This window comes from Petromyzon marinus, chromosome 69, assembly GCF_048934315.1.
Source record: "Petromyzon marinus isolate PM22_M1 ecotype Great Lakes invasive population chromosome 69, UKy_Petmar_22M1.pri1.0, whole genome shotgun sequence".
NCBI lineage: Eukaryota > Metazoa > Chordata > Hyperoartia > Petromyzontiformes > Petromyzontidae > Petromyzon > Petromyzon marinus.
In genome coordinates, this window is record NC_133735.1 from 3,031,968 (window position 1) to 3,053,271 (window position 21,304).

Consider the following 21,304-nt stretch of genomic DNA (forward strand, 5'->3'; position numbering starts at 1 on the left):
TCCTTCTCCTGCCCCTTCCTACCCCCCCCCCCCTTCTCCTTCCTACCCCCTTCTCCTCCTCCTACCTCCTCCTCCTCCTACCCCCCCCCCCCCCCCGCTTCTCTCTCCTCCTTCTCCTGCCCCCTTCTCTCTCCTACCCCCTTCTCCTGCCCCTTCCTACCCCCCCCCCCCCTTCTCCTTCCTACCCCCTTCTCTTTCTCCTCCTTCTACCTCCTCCTACCCCCCCCCCCCTTCTCTCTCCTCCTTCTCCTGCCCCCTTCTCTCTCCTACCCCCCTCCTCCTTCTCCTTCCTACCCCCCCCCCCTTCTGCCTCCTACCCCCCTCCTCTCTCCTACCCCCCCCTCTCCCTCCCTCCCCCCTCCTCCCTCCTCCCCCCTCCCTTTTCCTCCCCGCGTGGTGAGTGAGTGTGTGGTGAGTGAGTGAGTGTGTGGTGAGTGCGTGGTGAGTGAGTGGGTGAGTGGGTGTGTGGGTGAGTGAGTGAGTGTGTGGTGAGTGCGTGGTGAGTGAGTGTGTGGTGAGTGTGTGGGTGAGTGAGTGTGTGGTGAGTGAGTGAGTGCGTGGTGAGTGAGTGTGTGGTGAGTGAATGAGTGAGTGTGTGGTGAGTGAGTGATGAGTGAGTGTGTGTATGTGTGGTGAGTGAGTGAGTGTGTGGTGAGTGAGTGAGTGTGTGGTGAGTGAGTGGTGAGTGATTCTGTGGTGAGTGAGTGGTGAGTGAGTGTGTGGTGAGTGAGTGAGTGGTGTGTGAGTGTGTGGTGAGTGAGTGTGTGGTGAGTGAATGTGTAGTGAATGAGTATGTGTGTGGTGAGTGAGTGAGTGTGTGGTGAGTGAGTGTGTGGTGAGTGAGTGTGTGGTGAGTGAGTGTGTGAGTGAGTGCATGGTGAGTGAGTGAGTGGTGAGTGAGTGTGTGGTGAGTGTGTGTGTGGTGAGTGAGTGGGTGAGTGAATGTGTGGTGAGTGAGTGTTGAGTGTGTGGTGAGTGAGTGAGTGGTGAGTGAGTGAGTGAGTGGTGAGTGAGTGAGTGTGTGGTGAGTGAGTGAGTGTGTGGTGAGTGAGTGAGTGTGTGGTGAGTGAGTGTGTGGTGAGTGAGTGAGTGGTGAGTGAGTGAGTGTGTGTGTGGTGAGTGAGTGAGTGAGTGGTGAGTGAATGTGTGGTGAGTGAGTGCGTGTGTGGTGAGGAGTGAGTGTGTGGTGAGTGAGTGTGTGGTGAGTGAGTGGTGAGTGAGTGTGTGGTGAGTGAGTGTGTGGTGAGTGAGTGAGTGTGGTGAGTGAGTAAGTGTGTGGTGAGTGAGTGAGTGTGGTGAGTGAGTGTGTGGTGAGTGAGTGTGTGGTGAGTGAGTGGTGAGTGAGTGCGTGGTGAGTGAGTGTGTGGTGAGTGAGTGGTGAGTGTGTGGTAAGTGAGTGCATGGTGAGTGAGTGGTGAGTGAGTGAATGGTGAGTGTGTGGTGAGTGAGTGAGTGCGTGGTGAGTGAGTGGTGAGTGAGTGGTGAGTGTGTGGTGAGTGAGTGAGTGCATGGTGAGTGAGTGCATGGTGAGTGAGTGGTGAGTGTGTGGTGAGTGAGTGAGTGAGTGTGTGGTGAGTGAGTGTGTGGTGAGTGAGTGAGTGTGTGGTGAGTGAGTGTGTGGTGAGTGAGTAAGTGCGTGGTGAGTGAGTGTGTGGTGAGTGAGTAAGTGCGTGGTGAGTGAGTGTGTGGTGAGTGAGTGTGTGGTGAGTGAGTGGTGAGTGAGTGCGTGGTGAGTGAGTGTGTGGTGAGTGAGTGGTGAGTGAGTGAGTGGTGAGTGAGTGGTGAGTGAGTGAGAAAGTGCATGGTGAGTGAGTGAGTGTGGTGAGTGAGTGGTGAGTGGGTGAGTGAGTGGGTGAGTGAGAGAGTGAGTGTGTGAGTATGTGTGTGGTGAGTGAGTGAGTGTGTGGTGAGTGAGTGAGTGGTGAGTGAGTGTGTGGTGAGTGAGTGTGTGGTGAGTGAGTGTGTGGTGAGTGAGTGAGTGAGTGCGTGGTGAGTGAGTGAGTGAGTGCGTGGTGAGTGAGTGGGTGAGTGAGTGTGTGGTGAGTGAGTGCGTGGTGAGTGAGTGAGTGAGTGGTGGGTGAGTGAGTGAGTGAGTGTGTGGTGAGTTAGTGAGTGGTGAGTGGGTGAGTGAGTGAGTGGTGAGTGAGTGTGTGGTGAGTGAGTGTGTGGTGTGTGAGTGAGTGTGTGGTGAGTGAGTGTGTGGTGAGTGAGTGAGGGAGTGTGTGGTGAGTGAGTGAGGGAGTGTGTGGTGAGTGAGTGCGTGGTGAGTGAGTGCGTGGTGAGTGAGTGCGTGGTGAGTGAGTGAGTGTGTGGTGAGTGAGTGATGAGTGAGTGAGTGTGTGGTGAGTGAGTGAGTGAGTGGTGAGTGAGTGCATGGTGAGTGAGTGAGTGGGTGAGTGGGTGAGTGTGTGAGTGCGTGGTGAGTGAGTGAGTGGGTGAGTGTGTACTGCTAACGAGTGTGTGTGTGTGAGTTAGTGTGTGAGTGAGTGTGTACTTCTAACGTGTGTGTGTGTGCGTGCGTGTGTTTTGCAGGTGTGTGTGCTCGCAGTGCTGTACAAAGGTGAGTGTGCAATTGTGGTACAGACACCCAAGTGCCTCGCAGCGCTGCGTTTACAGTCATTGTTGACTTGTTATAATGATAGTGAGGTCACTCTCATTATACTCACACACACACACCCACACGCAGTGCGTGCTGTGAATAAACCGCAGGAACGTTGCTACAATACACTACACTATACACTACACTGCGAAACACTACACTGCTATACACTATACACTACACTGCTATACACTACTCTGCTATACACTACTCTGCTATACACTACACTGCTATACACTACACTGCTATACACTACACTATACACTACACTGCTATACACTACACTGCTATACACTACACTGCTATACACTACACTATACACTACACTATACACTACACTGCTATACACTACACTATACACTACACTGCTATACACTACACTATACACTACACTGCTATACACTACACTGCTATACACTACACTGCTATACACTACACTGCTATACACTACACTGCTATACACTACACTGCTATACACTACACTATACACTACACTGCTATACACTACACTGCTATACACTACACTATACACTACACTGCTATACACTACACTGCTATACACTACACTGCTATACACTACACTGCTATACACTACACTGCTATACACTACACTGCTATACACTACACTGCTATACACTACACTGCTATACACTACACTGCTATACACTACACTGCTATACACTACACTGCTATACACTACACTATACACTACGCTATACACTACACTATACACTACACTGCTATACACTACACTGCTATACACTACACTGCTATACACTACACTGCTATACACTACACTATACACTACGCTATACACTACACTATACACTACACTGCTATACACTACACTGCTATACACTACACTGCTATACACTACACTGCTATACACTACACTATACACTACACTGCTATACACTACACTGCTATACACTACTCTGCTATACACTACACTGCTATACACTACACTATACACTACACTGCTATACACTACACTGCTATACACTACTCTGGTATACACTACACTGCTATACACTACACTGCTATACACTACACTATACACTACACTGCTATACACTACACTGCTATACACTACACTGCTATACACTACACTGCTATACACTACATACTACACTATACACTACACTGCTATACACTACACTATACACTACACTGCTATACACTACACTGCTATACACTATACTATACACTACTCTGCTATACACTACACTGCTATACACTACACTGCTATACACTACACTATACACTACACCGCTATACACTACACTGCTATACACTACACTATACACTACACTGCTATACACTACACTATACACTACACTGCTATACACTACACTATACACTACACTGCTATACACTACACTATACACTACACTGCTATACACTACACTGCTATACACTACACTGCTATACACTACACTGCTATACACTACACTATATACTACACTGCTATACACTACACTGCTATACACTACACTATACACTACACTGCTATACACTACACTCTAAACTACACTATACACTGCACTATACACTACACTGCTATACACTACACTATACACTACACTGCTGTACACTACACTATACACTGCACTATACACTACACTGCTATACACTACACTCTAAACTACACTATACACTGCACTATACACTACACTGCTATACACTACACTATACACTACACTGCTGTACACTACACTATACACTGCACTATACACTACACTGCTATACACTACACGACACACTACACTGCTATACACTACACTATACACTACACTGCTATACACTACACTGCTATACACTACACTATACACTACACTGCTATACACTGCACGATTCACTACACTGCTATACACTACACGATACACTACACTATACACTACACGATACACTGCTATACACTACACTATACACTACACTGCTATACACTACACTATACACTACACTATACACTACACTGCACTATACACTACATACACTACAATGCTATACACTACACTGCTATACACTACAGGATACACTACACTGCACTATACACTACACTACTATACACTACTATACACTGCACTGCTATACACTTAACTGCTATACACTACACTATACACTACACTGCTATGCACTACACTGCACTATACACTATACACTACACTGCACTATACACTGCACTATACACTACACTGCTATGCACTACACTATACACTACACTGCATTATACACTACATACACTACACTGCTATACACTACACTATACACTACACTGCTATACACTACACGATACACTACACTGCTATACACTACACTATACACACAGACCCATAGACTCACACAGCAGAGACCCACAGACTCACCACACAGAGACCCATAGACTCACCACACAGAGACCCATAGACTCATCACGCAGAGACCCATAGACTCACGACACAGATACCCACAGACTCACCACACTGAGACCCACAGACTCATCACACAGAGACCCATAGACTCACCACACAGAGACCCACAGACTCATCACACAGAGACCCATAGACTCATCACACAGAGACCCATAGACTCACCACACAGAGACCCATAGACTCACCACACAGAGACCCATAGACTCACCACACAGATACCCATAGACTCACCACACAGAGACCCGCAGACTCACCACACAGAGACCCATAGACTCACCACACAGAGACCCACAGAGCTCACCACACAGAGACCCACAGACTCACCACACAGATACCCATAGACTCACCACACAGAGACCCATAGACTCACCACACAGATACCCACAGACTCACCACACTGAGACCCACATACTCATCACACAGAGACCCATAGACTCACCACACAGAGACCCACAGACTCATCACACAGAGACCCATAGACTCATCACACAGAGACCCATAGACTCACCACACAGAGACCCATAGACTCACCACACAGAGACCCATAGACTCACCACACAGAGACCCATAGACTCACCACACAGAGACCCGCAGACTCACCACACAGAGACCCATAGACTCACCACACAGAGACCCACAGAGCTCACCACACAGAGACCCACAGACTCACCACACAGAGACCCACAGACTCACCACACAGAGACCCACAGACTCACCACACAGAGACCCACAGACTCACCACACAGAGACCCATAGACTCACCACACAGACACCCACAGACTCATCACACAGAGACCCGCAGACTCGCCACACAGAAACCCACAGACTCACCACACAGAGACCCCTAGACTCACCACACAGAGACCCACAGACTCACCACACAGAGACCCATAGACTCACCACACAGAAACCCACAGAGCTCACCACACAGAGACCCACAGACTCACCACACAGAAACCCACAGAGCTCACCACACAGAGACCCACAGACTCACCACACACAGACCCATAGACTCACCACACAGAGACCCATAGACTCACCACACAGAGACCCATAGACTCACCACACAGAGACCCACAGAGCTTACCACACAGAGACCCACAGACTCACCACACAGAGACCCACAGACTCATCACACAGAGACCCATAGACTCACCACACAGAGACCCATAGACTTACCACACAGAGACCCGCAGATTCACCACACAGAGACCCACAGACTCACCACACAGAGACCCACAGACTCACCACACAGAGACCCATAGACTCACCACACAGAGACCCACAGATTCACCACACAGAGACCCACAGACTCACCACACAGAGACCCACAGACTCACCACACAGAGACCCACAGACTCACCACACAGAGACCCACAGACTCACCACACAGAGACCCACAGACTCACCACACAGAGACCCACAGACTCACCACACAGAGACCCACAGACTCACCACACAGAGACCCACAGACTCACCACACAGAGACCCATAGACTCACCACACAGAGACCCACAGACTCACCACACAGAGACCCATAGACTCACCACACAGAGACCCACAGACTCACCACACAGAGACCCACAGACTCACCACACAGAGACCCACAGACTCACCACACAGAGACCCACAGACTCACCACACAGAGACCCCTAGACTCACCACACAGAGACCCATAGACTCACTACACAGAGACCCACAGACTCACCACACAGAGACCCACAGACTCACCACACAGAGACCCATAGACTCACCACACAGAAACCCACAGAGCTCACCACACAGAGACCCACAGACTCACCACACAGAAACCCACAGAGCTCACCACACAGAGACCCATAGACTCACCACACACAGACCCATAGACTCACCACACAGAGACCCATAGACTCACCACACAGAGACCCATAGACTCACCACACAGAGACCCACAGAGCTCACCACACAGAGACCCACAGACTCACCACACAGAGACCCATAGATTCATCACACAGAGACCCATATACTCATTACACAGAGACCCATAGACTCACCACACAGAGACACATAGACTCACCACACAGAGACCCATACACTCACCACACAGAGACCCATAGACTCAATACACTGAGACCCATAGACTCAGCACACAGAGACCCATCGACTCATCACACAGCAGAGACCCATAGACTCATCACACAGCAGAGACCCATAGACTCATCACACAGAGACCCACAGACTCATCACACAGAGACCCATAGACTCACCACACAGAGACCCACAGAGCTCACCACACAGAGACCCACAGATTCACCACACATATACCCACAGACTCACCACACAGAGACCCATAGACTCACCACACAGAGACCCACAGACCCACCACACAGAGACCCACAGACTCACCACACAGAGACCCATAGACTCATCACACAGAGACCCACAGACTCACCACACAGAGACCCACAGACTCACCACACAGAGACCCTCAGACTCACCACACAGAGACCCATAGACTCACCACACAGATACCCACAGACTCACCACACAGAGACCCACAGACTCACCACACAGAGACCCATAGACTCTCCACACAGAGACCTACAGAGCTCACCACACAGATACCCATAGACTCACCACACAGAGACCCACAGACTCACCACACAGAGACCCACAGACACCACACAGAGACCCACAGACTCACCACACAGAGACCCACAGACTCACCACACAGAGACCCACAGACTCACCACACAGAGACCCACAGACTCACCACACAGAGACCCATAGACTCACCACACAGAGACCCACAGACTCACCACACAGAGACCCACAGACTCACCACACAGAGACCCACAGACTCACCACACAGAGACCCACAGACTCACCACACAGAGACCCACAGACTCACCACACAGAGACCCATAGACTCACCACACAGAGACCCATAGACTCACCACACAGAGACCCACAGACTCACCCCACAGACACCCACAGACTCATCACACAGAGACCCACAGACTCACCACACAGAGACCCACAGATTCACCACACAGAGACCCACAGACTCACCACACAGAGACCCACAGATTCACCACACAGAGACCCACAGACTCACCACACACCGAACACGTCCTTGCCTCTGACCCTCACATCTCCCCCGCAGGTTCAACTCCCTGACAAGAAGCTGTCCCACGTCCCCGTTTACGCCTTGGGCTGGTCCGTCGACCCCAAGGATCCCCCCCTTCACACCCGCAATGGACTCTCCCTCGCCGGGTACGCGTAGGTGTCTGTGTGTATGTCTGTGTGTGTGTCTATATGTCTGTGTTTACGTGTGTGTCTTTTGTCTGTGTGTGTCTGTGTGTGTGTTGGTGTGTGTTGGTGTGTCTGTGTGTCTTTTACGTGGGTGTGTCTGTGTGTGTGTGTTGGTGTTGTTTCTGAGTGGTAGTGTAGCGGTTAGCGCTTCGCTGCGCTATGAACCTGGCGACCCGGGGTTCGATTCCCGCTCACGGCCAACACCACCGGTGACGATTATCTGAACCGGTCCCGAGGACCTGGTGCGGTGGATAAAAACATCGCCACTGGGGGAGACAAAGGCGGTCGGGCGTGGTGCTGGTCACCCACCCCCTCGTGTACCGTCCCGGCCTTCATAGGTGCTCGCTAACAGCACTTGCCCCTACAGTCTATTAAGGCTATACGGGGGATCTTTGTCTTTGATCTTTGTTGTTTCTGGAGGAGCCCCGAGGGTAGAGATTCAATCTCCTGGCTCCGCCAATTGGGGTTTGGCCAGGAGACGTCATAGACGCCTGTCCCCCCGGGGCCTCCGGCACAAGCTTATTAGTTTAACAGCAGAGGTCTCGCTCAGAGGTCTCACTCCGAATCAGTCGAGCGGCAATATCTTTTCATCGGTTGTGTAACGCTGTGTGGAAGCTACCTGGTCTGTCGCTCCGCACTAAACTTCAGGTCTTCTCGGCCACGGTCATTCCCTCCCTTCTCTACGCTTGCGAAACGTGGACCCTCATAATGGGACATCTTCGCCGGTTAGAAACATTTAGGCTAGCCTGCCTACGATCCATCCTGGGTTTAACCAGGCTGGATTGTGTGAGGAGCTCACAAATCCTTGAAAGATCTGGGCAAGGTCCCATCGGTGAGCTCCTCTGGCAGGCAAGGCTGCGTTGGCTGGGTCATGTAGCCCGCCTGCCCAGCCACCGCATGCCGAAACAGCTATTGTTCGGCCGGATCGAGGGGGCTAAACGGGCGCTGCATGGGCTAGAGAAGAGATGGAGTGATGTGGCACAGGAGGATGTGGAGCTGAGTGGACTTGCCGATGACTGATACCAGCGGTGTCAGGATAGGCCTCTGTGGAGGAGGCTCGTGAAGGACGCTACTGGGAAGTTGGAGGCAGTCGCCCTCCAACAACAACGGAGGGCGGAAGAGCGACGCTCACAACAACGAGCGGAGCGCCGGGTGGCTAAAGCACAGCAGGTTGGCACAGTAGGGGGCACAGGTGGTGCATCAGCCAGTCATCTCGGTCATCTCAGTCAGTCGACCCATGGCACCTGGGTCTGCCCCGTGACCTCCTGCCAGCGGGCGTTCGACACTTCACGTGGCCTCAAGGTGCACATGGCCTGGCACAAGCGTCACGGTGACGTCACTGCCACTTAGAGGCGAATGGCTGTTGTTGTTGTTGTGTGTGTATGCTTTTTGTGTGTCTGTGTGTATCTCTGTGTGTGTATCTCTCTGTGTGTATCTCTGTGTGTATCTCAGTGTATCTCTGTGTGTGTATCTCTGTGTGTGTATCTCTGTGTGTGTATCTCTGTGTGTGTATGTGTGTGTATCTCTGTGTGTATCTCAGTGTATCTCTGTGTGTGTATCTCTGTGTGTATCTCTATGTGTGTATCTCTGTGTATCTCAGTGTATCTCAGTGTATCTCTGTGCGTGTATCTCAGTGTATCTCTGTGCGTGTATCTCTCTCTGTGTGCACCTCAGGTTGGGCCCTCTGTGGGCCGGTGCGGCCGCCTGGGTGTGGGCCTCTCTCTGCCGTGACTGCTCCCAGCTGCTGGACACGGTCGTGACCAGGAGCCACAGCTCAGCCAGACTGCTCCACAGAGCCTGAGGGCCTGGGTTCAACTCCACGGCAAGGAGGGACTCGGGCGGCGGGAGGTGGGGGATGGGAGTGCAACGTGGCCGTGTCGGAGACACTGAGAGCCTGGGTTCGAGCCCTGGGTCTGGGTGTCTCTCTCTCTCAGGGGGTTCATAATGGCCGTGTCGGAGACACTGAGAGCCTGGGTTCAAGCCCTGGGTCTGGGTGTCTCTCTCCCTCTATCAGGAGGTCCATAGTGGCCGTGTCGGAGACACTGGGCAGCTGGGTTCGAGCCCTGGGTCTGGGTGTCTCTCTCTCTCAGGGGGTTCATAATGGCCGTGTCGGAGACACTGAGAGCCTGGGTTCGAGCCCTGGGTCTGGGTGTCTCTCTCTCTCTATCAGGGGGTTCATAGTGGCCGTGTCGGAGACACTGAGAGCCTGGGTTCGAGCCCTGGGTCTGGGTGTCTCTCTCTCTCAGGGGGTTCATAATGGCCGTGACGGAGACACTAAGAGCCTGGGTTCGAGCCCTGGGTCTGGGTGTCTCTCTCTCCATCAGGGGGTTCATAGTGGCCGTGTCGGAGACACTTAGAGCCTGGGTTCAAGCCCTGGGTCTGGGTGTCTCTCTCTCTCAGGGGGTTCATAATGGCCGTGACGGAGACACTAAGAGCCTGGGTTCGAGCCCTGGGTCTGGGTGTCTCTCTCTCCATCAGGGGGTTCATAGTGGCCGTGTCGGAGACACTTAGAGCCTGGGTTCAAGCCCTGGGTCTGGGTGTCTCTCTCTCTCAGGGGGTTCACTACAGCCGTGTCAGCTAGTAAGGGCAGCGCAACCAAAAAAACCTAAATAATATTAAATATAAATGTTGTGTGTGTGTATTTAATACGTTGTGTATATAGTTAAAGTGCTATTATATATTCGCCCGGAGTGTTGGAGCCCTGTCTGTCTGTATCTCATTGCCACTGTGAAGAAGCGTCCATCGTGAGACCGTATGTGGTGTAGCTGTGTGTGTGTGTGTCTTGTGTGTGTGTGTAACGGGTGTCACAGTGTGTGTAACGTGTGTGTGTGTGTAACGTGTGTGTGTGTGTATCGTGTGTGTGTGTGTGTAACGTGTGTCACAGTGTGTGTAACGTGTGTGTGTGTAACGTGTGTGTGTGTGTGTCACAGTGTGTGTAACGTGTGTGTAATGTAACGTGTGTGTAATGTCTCGTGTGTGTAACGTGTGTGTGTAACGTGTGTGTGTGTGTATCGTGTGTGTGTCTGTCACAGTGTGTGTAACGTGTGTGTGTGTGTAACGTGTGTGTGTCACAGTGTGTGTAACGTGTGTGTAATGTAACGTGTGTGTAATGTCTCGTGTGTGTGTGTAACGTGTGTCACAGTGTGTGTAACGTGTGTGTGTGTATCGTGTGTGTGTGTGTAACGTAACGTGTGTGTAATGCCTCGTGTGTGTGTAACGTGTGTGTGACGTGTGTGTGTGTCACAGTGTGTGTAACGTGTGTAATGTAACGTGTGTGTAATGTCACGTGTGTGTAATGTCACATGTGTGTATCGTGTGTATAACGTGTGTGTGTGTATGACGTGTGTGTGTCACAGTTTGTGTAACGTGTGTAATGTAACGTGTGTGTAATGTCACGTGTGTGTAATGTCACGTGTGTGTATCGTGCGTGTGACGTTTGTGTGTCACAGTGTGTGTAACGTGTGTAATGTAACGTGTCTGTGTCACTGTGTGTGTGTGCTCGCTAACAGAACTTGCCCCAACAGTCTGTCACAGGCTATACGGGGGATCTTTGTCTTTTTATGTGTGTGTGTAATGTCTGTGTGTGTGTGTAAAGTCTATGTGTATGTAATGTCTGTGTTACTGTGTGTGTGTAATGTCTGTGTTGCTGTGTGTGTGTAATATATCTCTGTGTGTGTGTGTAATGTCTGTGTGTGTGTAATGTCTGTGTGTTACTGTGTGTGTGTGTAATATATCTGTGTTTGTGTGTAATGTCTGTGTGTGTGTGTAATGTCTGTGTGTGTGTTACTGTATGTGTGTAATATATCTGTGTGTGTGTGTAATGTCTGTGTGTGTAATGTCTGTGTGTTACTGTGTGTGTGTAATGTCTGTGTGTGTGATGTCTGTGTGTGTGTAATGTCTGTGTGTGTAATGTCTGTGTGTTACTGTGTGTGTGTAATGTATGTGTGTGTTACTGTGTGTGTGTGTGTGTAATGTCTGTGTGTATGTTACTGTGTGTGTGTGTAATGTCTGTGTGTTACTGTGTGTGTGTGTAACGTCTGTGTGTGTGTATGTGTAATGTCTGTGTGTGTGTGTAATGTCTGTGTGTGTGTAATGTCTGTGTGTTACTGTGTGTGTCTAATATATGTGTGTGTAATGTCTGTGTGTGTTACTGTGTGTGTGTAATGTCTGTGTGTGTTACTGTGTGTGTGTAATGTCTGTGTGTTACTGTTCGTGTGTGTAATGTCTGTGTGTGTTACTGTGTGTGTGTGTAATGTCTGTGTGTGTCTGTGTGTGTAATGTCTGTGTGTGTGTGTAATATCTGTGTGTGTAATGTCTGTGTTTTACTGTGTGTGTGTGTAATGTCTGTGTCGCTGTGTATGTGTAACAAATCGACATCACCACGCTGTCTAAAGAGTATCTTCTGGCTGCTGCTATACAAGTCCACGTGGTTGTGGTGACGACGATGATGATCAGTCACTTCGGTTGTGATGGCCAGGAGGTCGCTTCAGTGGGGCCTTTTAGAATAACAAAAAAAATACTTAGGTTTGGTCTATGGGTCTCTATGGATCTATTTACCTCTATGGGTCTCTGTGTATCTCTATGGGAATCTATGGGTCTCTATGTATCTCTATGGGTCTCTGTGTATCTCTATGGGAATCTATGGGTCTCTATGTATCTCTATGGGTCTCTGTGTATCTCTATGGGTTTATATGGGTCTCTGTGGGTCTCTGTGTATCTCTATGGGTTTCTATGGGTCTCTATGGATCTATTTACCTCTATGGGTCTCTGTGTATCTCTATGGGTTTCTATGGGTCTCTATGGGTCTATGTATCTCTATAGGTCGCTGTGTATCTCTGTGGGTTTCTATGGGTCTCTGTGGGTCTCTATGTATCTCTATGGGTCTCTGTGTATCTCTATGGTTCTCTATGGGTCTCTATGTATCTCTATGGGTCTCTGTGTATTTATATGTGTTTCTGTGTATCTCTATGGTTCTCTATGGGTCTCTGTGTATCTCTATGGGTTTCTGTGTATATCTATGGGAATCTATGGGTCTCTGTGTATCTCTATGGGTCTCTGTGTATCTCTATGGGTCTCTACGCGTCTGTAAATTTCCACGCGACGATGGCGGTGATATTGGCCACTCGGTTGAGTGCCGGATTATCCTCGTAGCAAAAGTAGTTACATAAGTAGTCGCTACTACTTATGTAGCTACTACATAAGTAGTACTGCTACTTACGTAGTAGTACTACATATGTAGCTACTACCACTGCATGTGTTGTAGCTACACATGTAGTGGTAGTACTACTACATATGTAGCTACTACCACTACATGTGTAGTAGCTACACATGTAGTGGTAGTACTACACATGTAGCTACTACCACTACATGTGTAGTAGCTACTACCACTACATGTGTAAATAGATCCATAGCTACACATGTAGTGGTAGTACTACATATGTAGATACTACTACATGTGTAGTAGCTACATATGTAGTAGTACTACATATGTAGTAGTACTACATATGTAGTAGCTACTACATATGTAGATACTACTACTACATGTGTAGTAGCTACACATGTTGTAGTACTACTACATATGTAGATACTACTACATATGTAGTAGTACTACATATGTAGTAGCTACTACATATGTAGATACTACTACTACATGTGTAGTAGCTACGGGCCTCGCACTTTCAAGGGCCCCGCCGCTTGGGCTCTCAATTCCGATCCAGCGATTCTGCACTTGCTCTATTACTGTAGTACTATACCGCCTTCGACGTCCATGGACGACTGGGTGTTTTAAGGACAGCGATTCGTCCTATTGTCCGGCTTTATAGGAAATGTTTAAAAAAATATACAATGACTTTACTATGCCAGGTTAATAAAAAAAACACACACACACGACAATCGCGTTTTAATATTTAAGTGTCTTTTTTTTTAAAAAACATATTTTATTAAGGTGACCCTTTATAACACGCGCTAGAAGGCGCTTTCGTTTAGATTTGAAGCTTTCGCGACAAGCGGGAATTTACTTCTCTGCGTTTTTCATCTTTGGGCAAAGTCGCGTGCGAAACTCAAGTCGGCTTCTGACTTTGACTGACCGCCGTGAGCTGTCCGGGAGCCGAGCCGATGGATGTTCAGTTGACGACTTGCTCGCTTCACGCGGGTCACTGTTTCGGAGGAGACACCTCGGAATGAGGGAGTAGCGTGGCTGTATTTGTCTTCGGTGACTCGGGCGAGAGTTTCGAGTTTCGACTTTCAAGCGCTCTTCGCGACTGCATGGAATATCGCGGTGTTTGGATTTGTTTCGGCGAAGTAACGTAGATAGAATAGTAGTAATAATAATAATAAAGCGAATATATTTCAGTGGTATTGTTGTTATTTTTCTGGAACGGAACCAGAGAGTGATTTGAAGCGTGTCACACACACACACACGTGTCACACACACACACGTCTCACACACACACGTGTCACACACACGTGTCACACACACACACGCGTGTCTCACACACACGCGTGTCTCACACACACACGTGTCACACACACACACGTGTCTCTCACACACACACACACACACGTGTCACACACACACGTGTCACACACACACACACGTGTCTCTCAGACACACACGTGTCTCACAGACACACACGTGTCTCACAGACACACACGTGTCTCACAGACACACACGTGTCACACACACACGCGTGTCTCACACACACGCGTGTCTCACACACACGCGTGTCTCACACACACGCGTGTCTCACACACACGCGTGTCACACACACACACGCGTGTCACACACACACACGCGTGTCACACACACACACGCGTGCCTCACACACACGCGTGCCTCTCACACACACACACGTGTCACACACACACGTGTCACACACACACACGTGTCACACACACACACGTGTCACACACACACACGTGTCACACACACACACGTGTCACACACACACACGTGTCACAGTGTCCGGCCGGAGGGCGGTTCTTCACGTTCTGTAGATGTAGATGTCACTGGTTCTTCACGTTCTGTAGATGTAGATGCCACTGGTTCTTCACGTTCTGCAGGTGTAGATGCCACTGGTTCTTCACGTTCTGCAGATGTAGATGCCACTGGTTCTCCACGTTCTGCAGATGTAGATGCCACTGGTTCTTCACGTTCTGTAGATGTAGATGCCGCTGGTTCTTCACGTTCTGCAGATGTAGATGCCACTGGTTCTTCACGTTCTGTAGATGTAGATGCCGCTGGTTCTTCACGTTCTGTAGATGTAGATGCCACTGGTTCTTCACGTTCTGCAGATGTAGATGCCACTGGTTCTTCACGTTCTGCAGATGTAGATGCCACTGGTTCTTCACGTTCTGCAGATGTAGATGCCACTGGTTCTTCACGTTCTGTAGATGTAGATGCCACTGGTTCTTCACGTTCTGTAGATGTAGATGCCGCTGGTTCTTCACGTTCTACAAATGTAGATGCCGCTGGTTCTTCACGTTCTGTAGATGTAGATGCCGCTGGTTCTTCACGTTGTACAGACGTAGATGCCACCACCACTACCATCTATTTCGCAGGCTGCTGAACTTACGAACTCTCTGTTCCAAACAAGCTGCAACTGGGCCACGTGGGAGCAATGGTTTTTGTTCGTATCTCTCTGAAAGTTCGTAAGTCGGAATGTTCGTAAATAGAGGAGTCCCTGTGTATATACACACACACAAACGCACGCGCGCGCGTACGTGACCATTGCACGGTTTTGTCATAACAAGTTGCAATTCTGAGAAAATGAATCGAAATCGTTTTGTATCTATATCTATGCCGTATACACAGTTCATATATATTTAAAATAAAAATAAATCTTTGACTTCTGGAGATTGTCACTGCATGGCGTGCACACACACGGGCACAAAATAAAGATCGCCCCCCCCGCCCCGTGTAGCCTGTAACAGACTGATGGCGAAACGTGCTCTGAGCGAGTTGCAAGCAGCTCCAATCGGCACTTGTGGGCACACACGAACGGGGTCGGAGTGAGCAGCACCACGCCCGGCCGCCTTTGTCTCCCCCCCCCCCCTAGTGGGCCGGGTCGACCTAGTGGGAGGCCCGGGAACCGGGTGTTGGGGTAAAAAAAATAAAAAAATCGAACTCGAGTTAGCCGGGTTCGGAGCGTTAACCGCTGCACCACCGCTCCCCAACTCAACTGCCTACTCCATTCGCCTCGGCCGAGCGGGCGGTGACGTCACCGCGGCGCCCGTGCCAGGCTAGGTGCACCACCGCGAGGCGACCACGTGAAGTGTCGAAGGATCGCTGCTGGCAGGAGGTGGTCACGTGACAGACCCAGCCAGGTGCCGTGGGTTGACTGCTGTGCCAGGCTAGGTGCAGGAGGAGGAGGAGGTCACGGGACAGACCCAGCCAGGTGCCATGGGTTGACTGCTGTGCCAGGCTAGGTGCAGGAGGAGGAGGTCACGGGACAGACCCAGCGGGTGCCGTGGGTTGACTGCTGTGCCAGGCTAGGTGCAGGAGGAGGTCACGGGACAGACCCAGCAGGTGCTGTGGGTTGACTGCTGTGCCAGGCTAGGTGCAGGAGGAGGTCACGTGACAGACCCAGCCAGGTGCCGTGGGTTGACTGCTGTGCCAGGCTAGGTGCAGGAGGAGGTCACGGGACAGACCCAGCTGGTGACACGGGTTGACTGCTGTTCCAGGCTAGGTGCAGGTGGAGGTCACGGGGCAGACCCAGCAGGTGCCATGGGTTGACTGCTGTGCCAGGCTAGGTGCAGGAGGAGGAGGTCACGGGACAGACCCTGCAGGTGCCATGGGTTGACTGCTGTGCCAGGCTAGGTGCAGGAGGAGGTGATCACGAGACAGACCCAGCAGGTGCCAGGCTAGGTGCAGGAGGAGGAAGTCACGGGACAGACCCAGCAGGTGACACGGGGTTAACCGACAGACGAGTGGCCGATGCACCACCTGTGCCCCCTACTGTGCCAACTTGCTGTGCTTTAGCCGCCCGGCGCTCCGCTCGTTGTTGTGAGCGTCGCTCCTCCGCCCTCCGTTGTTGCTGGAGGGCGACTGCCTCCAACTGCCCAGTAGCGTCCTCAAGGTGCACCTAGCCTGGCACCGCCCAGTAGCAGCAGCGTCCTTCACGAGCCTCCTCCACAGAGGCCGACCTTGACACCGCTGGTAGCGGTCATCGGCAAGTCCACTCAGCTCCACGTCCTCCTCCTGTACCACGTCACTCCGTCTCTTCTCCAGCCCGTGCGTACAGTAGTAGGCGTAATCAGGGGTCAGGATTAAACCCACGACCTCCTGTATACCAGGCGAGGTAATTGACATCTCCTAGCCACTGTGATGATGATGATGATGATGAGAGAGACGCAGACTTCAAATATACAGCAGCAGTAAGCATCGTCAGAGGTCGGGATGGAACCCACGACCTCCAGTATACTAGGCGAGGTAGTTAACATCTCCTAGCCACTGTGATGATGATGAGAGAGACGCAGACTCCAAATACGCAGCAGCAGTAGACATCGTCAGAGGTCGGGATGGAACCCACGACCTCCAGTGTACCAGGCGAGGTAGTTAACATCTCCTAGCCACTATGATGATGATGATGATGAGAGAGACGCAGACTCCAAATACACAGCAGCAGTAAGCATCGTCAGAGGTCGGGATGGAACCCACGACCTCCTGTATACCAGGCGAAGTAGTCAACATCTCCTAGTAACTATGATGATGATGATGATGAGAGAGACGCAGACTCCAAATACACAGCAGCAGAAAGCATCGTCAGAGGTCGGGATGGAACCCACGACCTCCAGTGTACCAGGCGAGGTAGTCAACATCTCATAGCCACCGTGATGATGATGATGAGAGAGACGCAGACTCCAAATACACAGCAGCAGTAAGCATCGTCAGAGGTCGGGATGGAACCCACGACCTCCAGTGTACCAGGCGAGGTAGTCAACATCTCCTAGCCACCCTGATGATGATGATGAGAGAGAGAGACGCAGACTCCAAATACGCAGCAGCAGTAATGAATCACACGGGGACCCTCAGCCACGCTCACTGCGACATTTGATGAATCGCGTTTTTAATTTCCGCGCTCGTCACGAGGAATTAAGACGACGACGTCGATGCACGCAACTCGGTCGCACGCAATCGAGTTGCACGCAACCCGCTCAGTCGAGTTGCACTCAACCCGCTCGCAACCCGCTCGCAACCCGCCCGCTCGCACGCGGACCGACGTGCAAGAGGTCGCCCGCAACTCGGGTTACGCGAGCACGCAACTCGGGTTGCGCGAGCACGCAACTCGGGTTGCGCGAGCACGCAACTCGGGTTGCGCCGTAACGCGCTACGGATGTCGATTGCGTTGCCCGCGGGACGTCTTAGCGACCGGTCGCGAGCAACTCGCGCGAGCCGGTTGCGCGGGTTGCGCGAGTTTCGCGAGTTGCGTGGCGCACAGCGGCAACACGAGGCGCGTGTGGGTTGAGTGCAACCTCACGGAGGGACGCAACGGAGGGATGCAATAGCACTTACAGGTACACACACACATACATACACACATACATACACAGTTACACACATACATACACAGTTACACACACACATACATACACACACACATACACACACAGTTACTCACACACAGATACACACACACATACATACACACATACACACACAGTTACTCACACACAGATACACACACACAGGTACACACACACACACAGGTACACACACATACACAGGTACATACACACACAGTTACACACACACATACATACACACATACACACACAGTTACACACACACAGATACACACACACAGGTACACACAGATACACATACACACAGTTACACACACACATACACACACATACACAGGTACATACACTCACACATATACACACAGAGATACACACAGGTACACACACACACACACAGGTACACACATACACACATACACACAGATACACACACAGATATACACACACAGATACACATACACACAGGTACATACATACATACACACAGGTACACACACATACATACACACACAGATACACACACACAGATACACACACAGGTACTCACACACACAGATACACACACAGATACATACAGACACAGATACACACAAATACAAACACACACAAAGATCCCCCGTGTAGCCTTAACAGACTGTAGGGGCAAGTGCTGTTAGCGAGCATCACCTATGAAGGCCGGTAACGGTACACGAGGGGGTGGGTGGCCAACACCACGCCCGACCGCCTTTGTCTCCCCAGTGGCGATGCTTACACACCACACCAGGTAACTCGTTTGAGGCTGAGTCGACCTAGGGGAGGCCCAGGACCGGTTCAGATAATCGTCACTGGCGGTGTTGCCCGTGAGCTGGAATCGAACCTGGGCCGCCGGGTTCTTAGCGCGGCGTAGCGCTAACCACTGCACCACCGTTCCCCACCACCACCAACCCACAGGGACACATAGCGATACATAGAGATCCAGAGACACACAGAGACACATAGAGATATATAGAGATATATAGAGACCCATAGAGACACACACAGAGACACAGAGATTCATAGAGACACATAGAGATTCATAGAGACCCATTGAGACCCATTGAGATCCATAGAGATCCATAGAGACACACAGAGACACAGAGATTCACAGAGACCTATCGAGATCCATAGAGACACATAGAGACACATAGAGACCCATAGAGACACATAGAGACACATAGAGATCAATATATATAGAGACCCACAGACTAAACTAAAATTTAATATATATTTTTTCATTTTAATCAGGTAAGGCCTCACTGAGCCTTGTGGATTTTTGTCAGAAGGCGACCTGGCCCAGCGCAAATGATAGCAGCTCGATCACGTGGCTGATACCATCATCATCATCATCACCACGTGGCTGATACCATAATCATCATCATCATCACCACGTGGCTGATACCATAATCATCATCATCACCACGTGGCTGATACCATAATCATCATCGTCATCACCACGTGGCTGATACCATCATCATCATCATAACCACGTGGCTGATACCATCATCATCATCATCACGTGGCTGATACCATCATCATCATCACCACGTGGGTGATACCATCATCATCATCATCACCACGTGTAAATCTGTAGCAGCAGCTCAACACTCTGAACGCGTGGTGACATTGATTCTAAACGTGGAGGGTAAAACCGGTGGATCCAGAGACAAATCCACGCAGTGACCACCACGGGGAGAGAGGAGAGAGACGCAGACTCCAAATCTACAGCAGCAGCAGCAGGCGTCGTCAGGGTCGGGATCGAACCCACGACCTCCTGTGTACCAGGCGAGGTAGTCAACATCTCATAGCCACCGTGATGATGATGATGAGAGAGAGACGCAGACTCCAAATTTACAGCAGCAGCAGGCGTCGTCAGGGTCGGGATCTAACCGACGACCTCCTGTGTACCAGGCGAGGGAGTTAACATCTCATAGCGCACCGAAATTTTAACTCGGTGGCGAGGCGATGGTGTGGACTGCACTGGTCCCAGCCTGGTCCTCTTATAGCCTCCCCCAGTGTGAGTGAGTGTCTGAGGGAGTGAGCACGTGGCTGAGTGAGCATATGACTGAGTGAGTGGCTGAGTTAGTGAGTGGCTGAGTTAGTGAGTGGCTGAGTGAGTGAGTGGCTGAGTGATTGAGTGGCTGAGTTAGTGAGTGGGTGAGCAAGCGAGTGGCTGAGTGAGTGAGTGGCTGAGCGAGTGGCTGAGTTAGTGAGTGGCTGAGTTAGTGAGTGGGTGAGCGAGCGAGTGAGTGGGTGAGTGAGTGAGTGGCTGAGTGAGTGAATGGCTGAGTGAGCGAGTGAGTGGCTGAGTGAGTGAGTGGGTGATTGAGTCAGTGGCTGAGTGAGTGGCTGAGTGAGCGAGTGGCTGAGCGAGCGAGTGGCTGAGTGAGTGGCTGAGCGAGCGAGTGAGTGGCTGAGTGAGTGAGTGGCTGAGTTAGTGAGTGGCTGAGTGAGTGGCTGA

At 50.7% G+C, this 21,304-nt stretch overlaps 2 protein-coding genes across 3 annotated transcripts in view; one reads left to right on the forward strand and one right to left on the reverse strand.

Annotated features, from left to right (window-relative positions):
* The window catches only part of LOC116957079 (protein spire homolog 2-like), a 72,449-nt gene extending 57,796 nt beyond the window's left edge, over positions 1-14,653 (forward strand). For both annotated transcript variants that reach the window (XM_076054978.1, XM_076054979.1), the window contains exons 12-14: positions 2,533-2,560; positions 8,156-8,265; positions 9,979-14,653. In XM_076054978.1, coding sequence (XP_075911093.1) covers positions 2,533-2,560; positions 8,156-8,265; positions 9,979-10,105 — 265 coding nt within the window. In that variant the 3' untranslated portion in view covers positions 10,106-14,653. The remainder of the gene's footprint in view (positions 1-2,532; positions 2,561-8,155; positions 8,266-9,978) is intronic.
* A 3,685-nt stretch (positions 14,654-18,338) lies between these two features.
* CIDEB (cell death inducing DFFA like effector b) overlaps positions 18,339-21,304 on the reverse strand; it is a 37,739-nt gene continuing 34,773 nt past the window's right edge. The window contains exon 5 of the mRNA XM_032979038.2: positions 18,339-21,304. This exon is cut by the window's right edge and continues 528 nt beyond it. The gene's annotated coding sequence lies outside the window, so the exon portion shown is untranslated.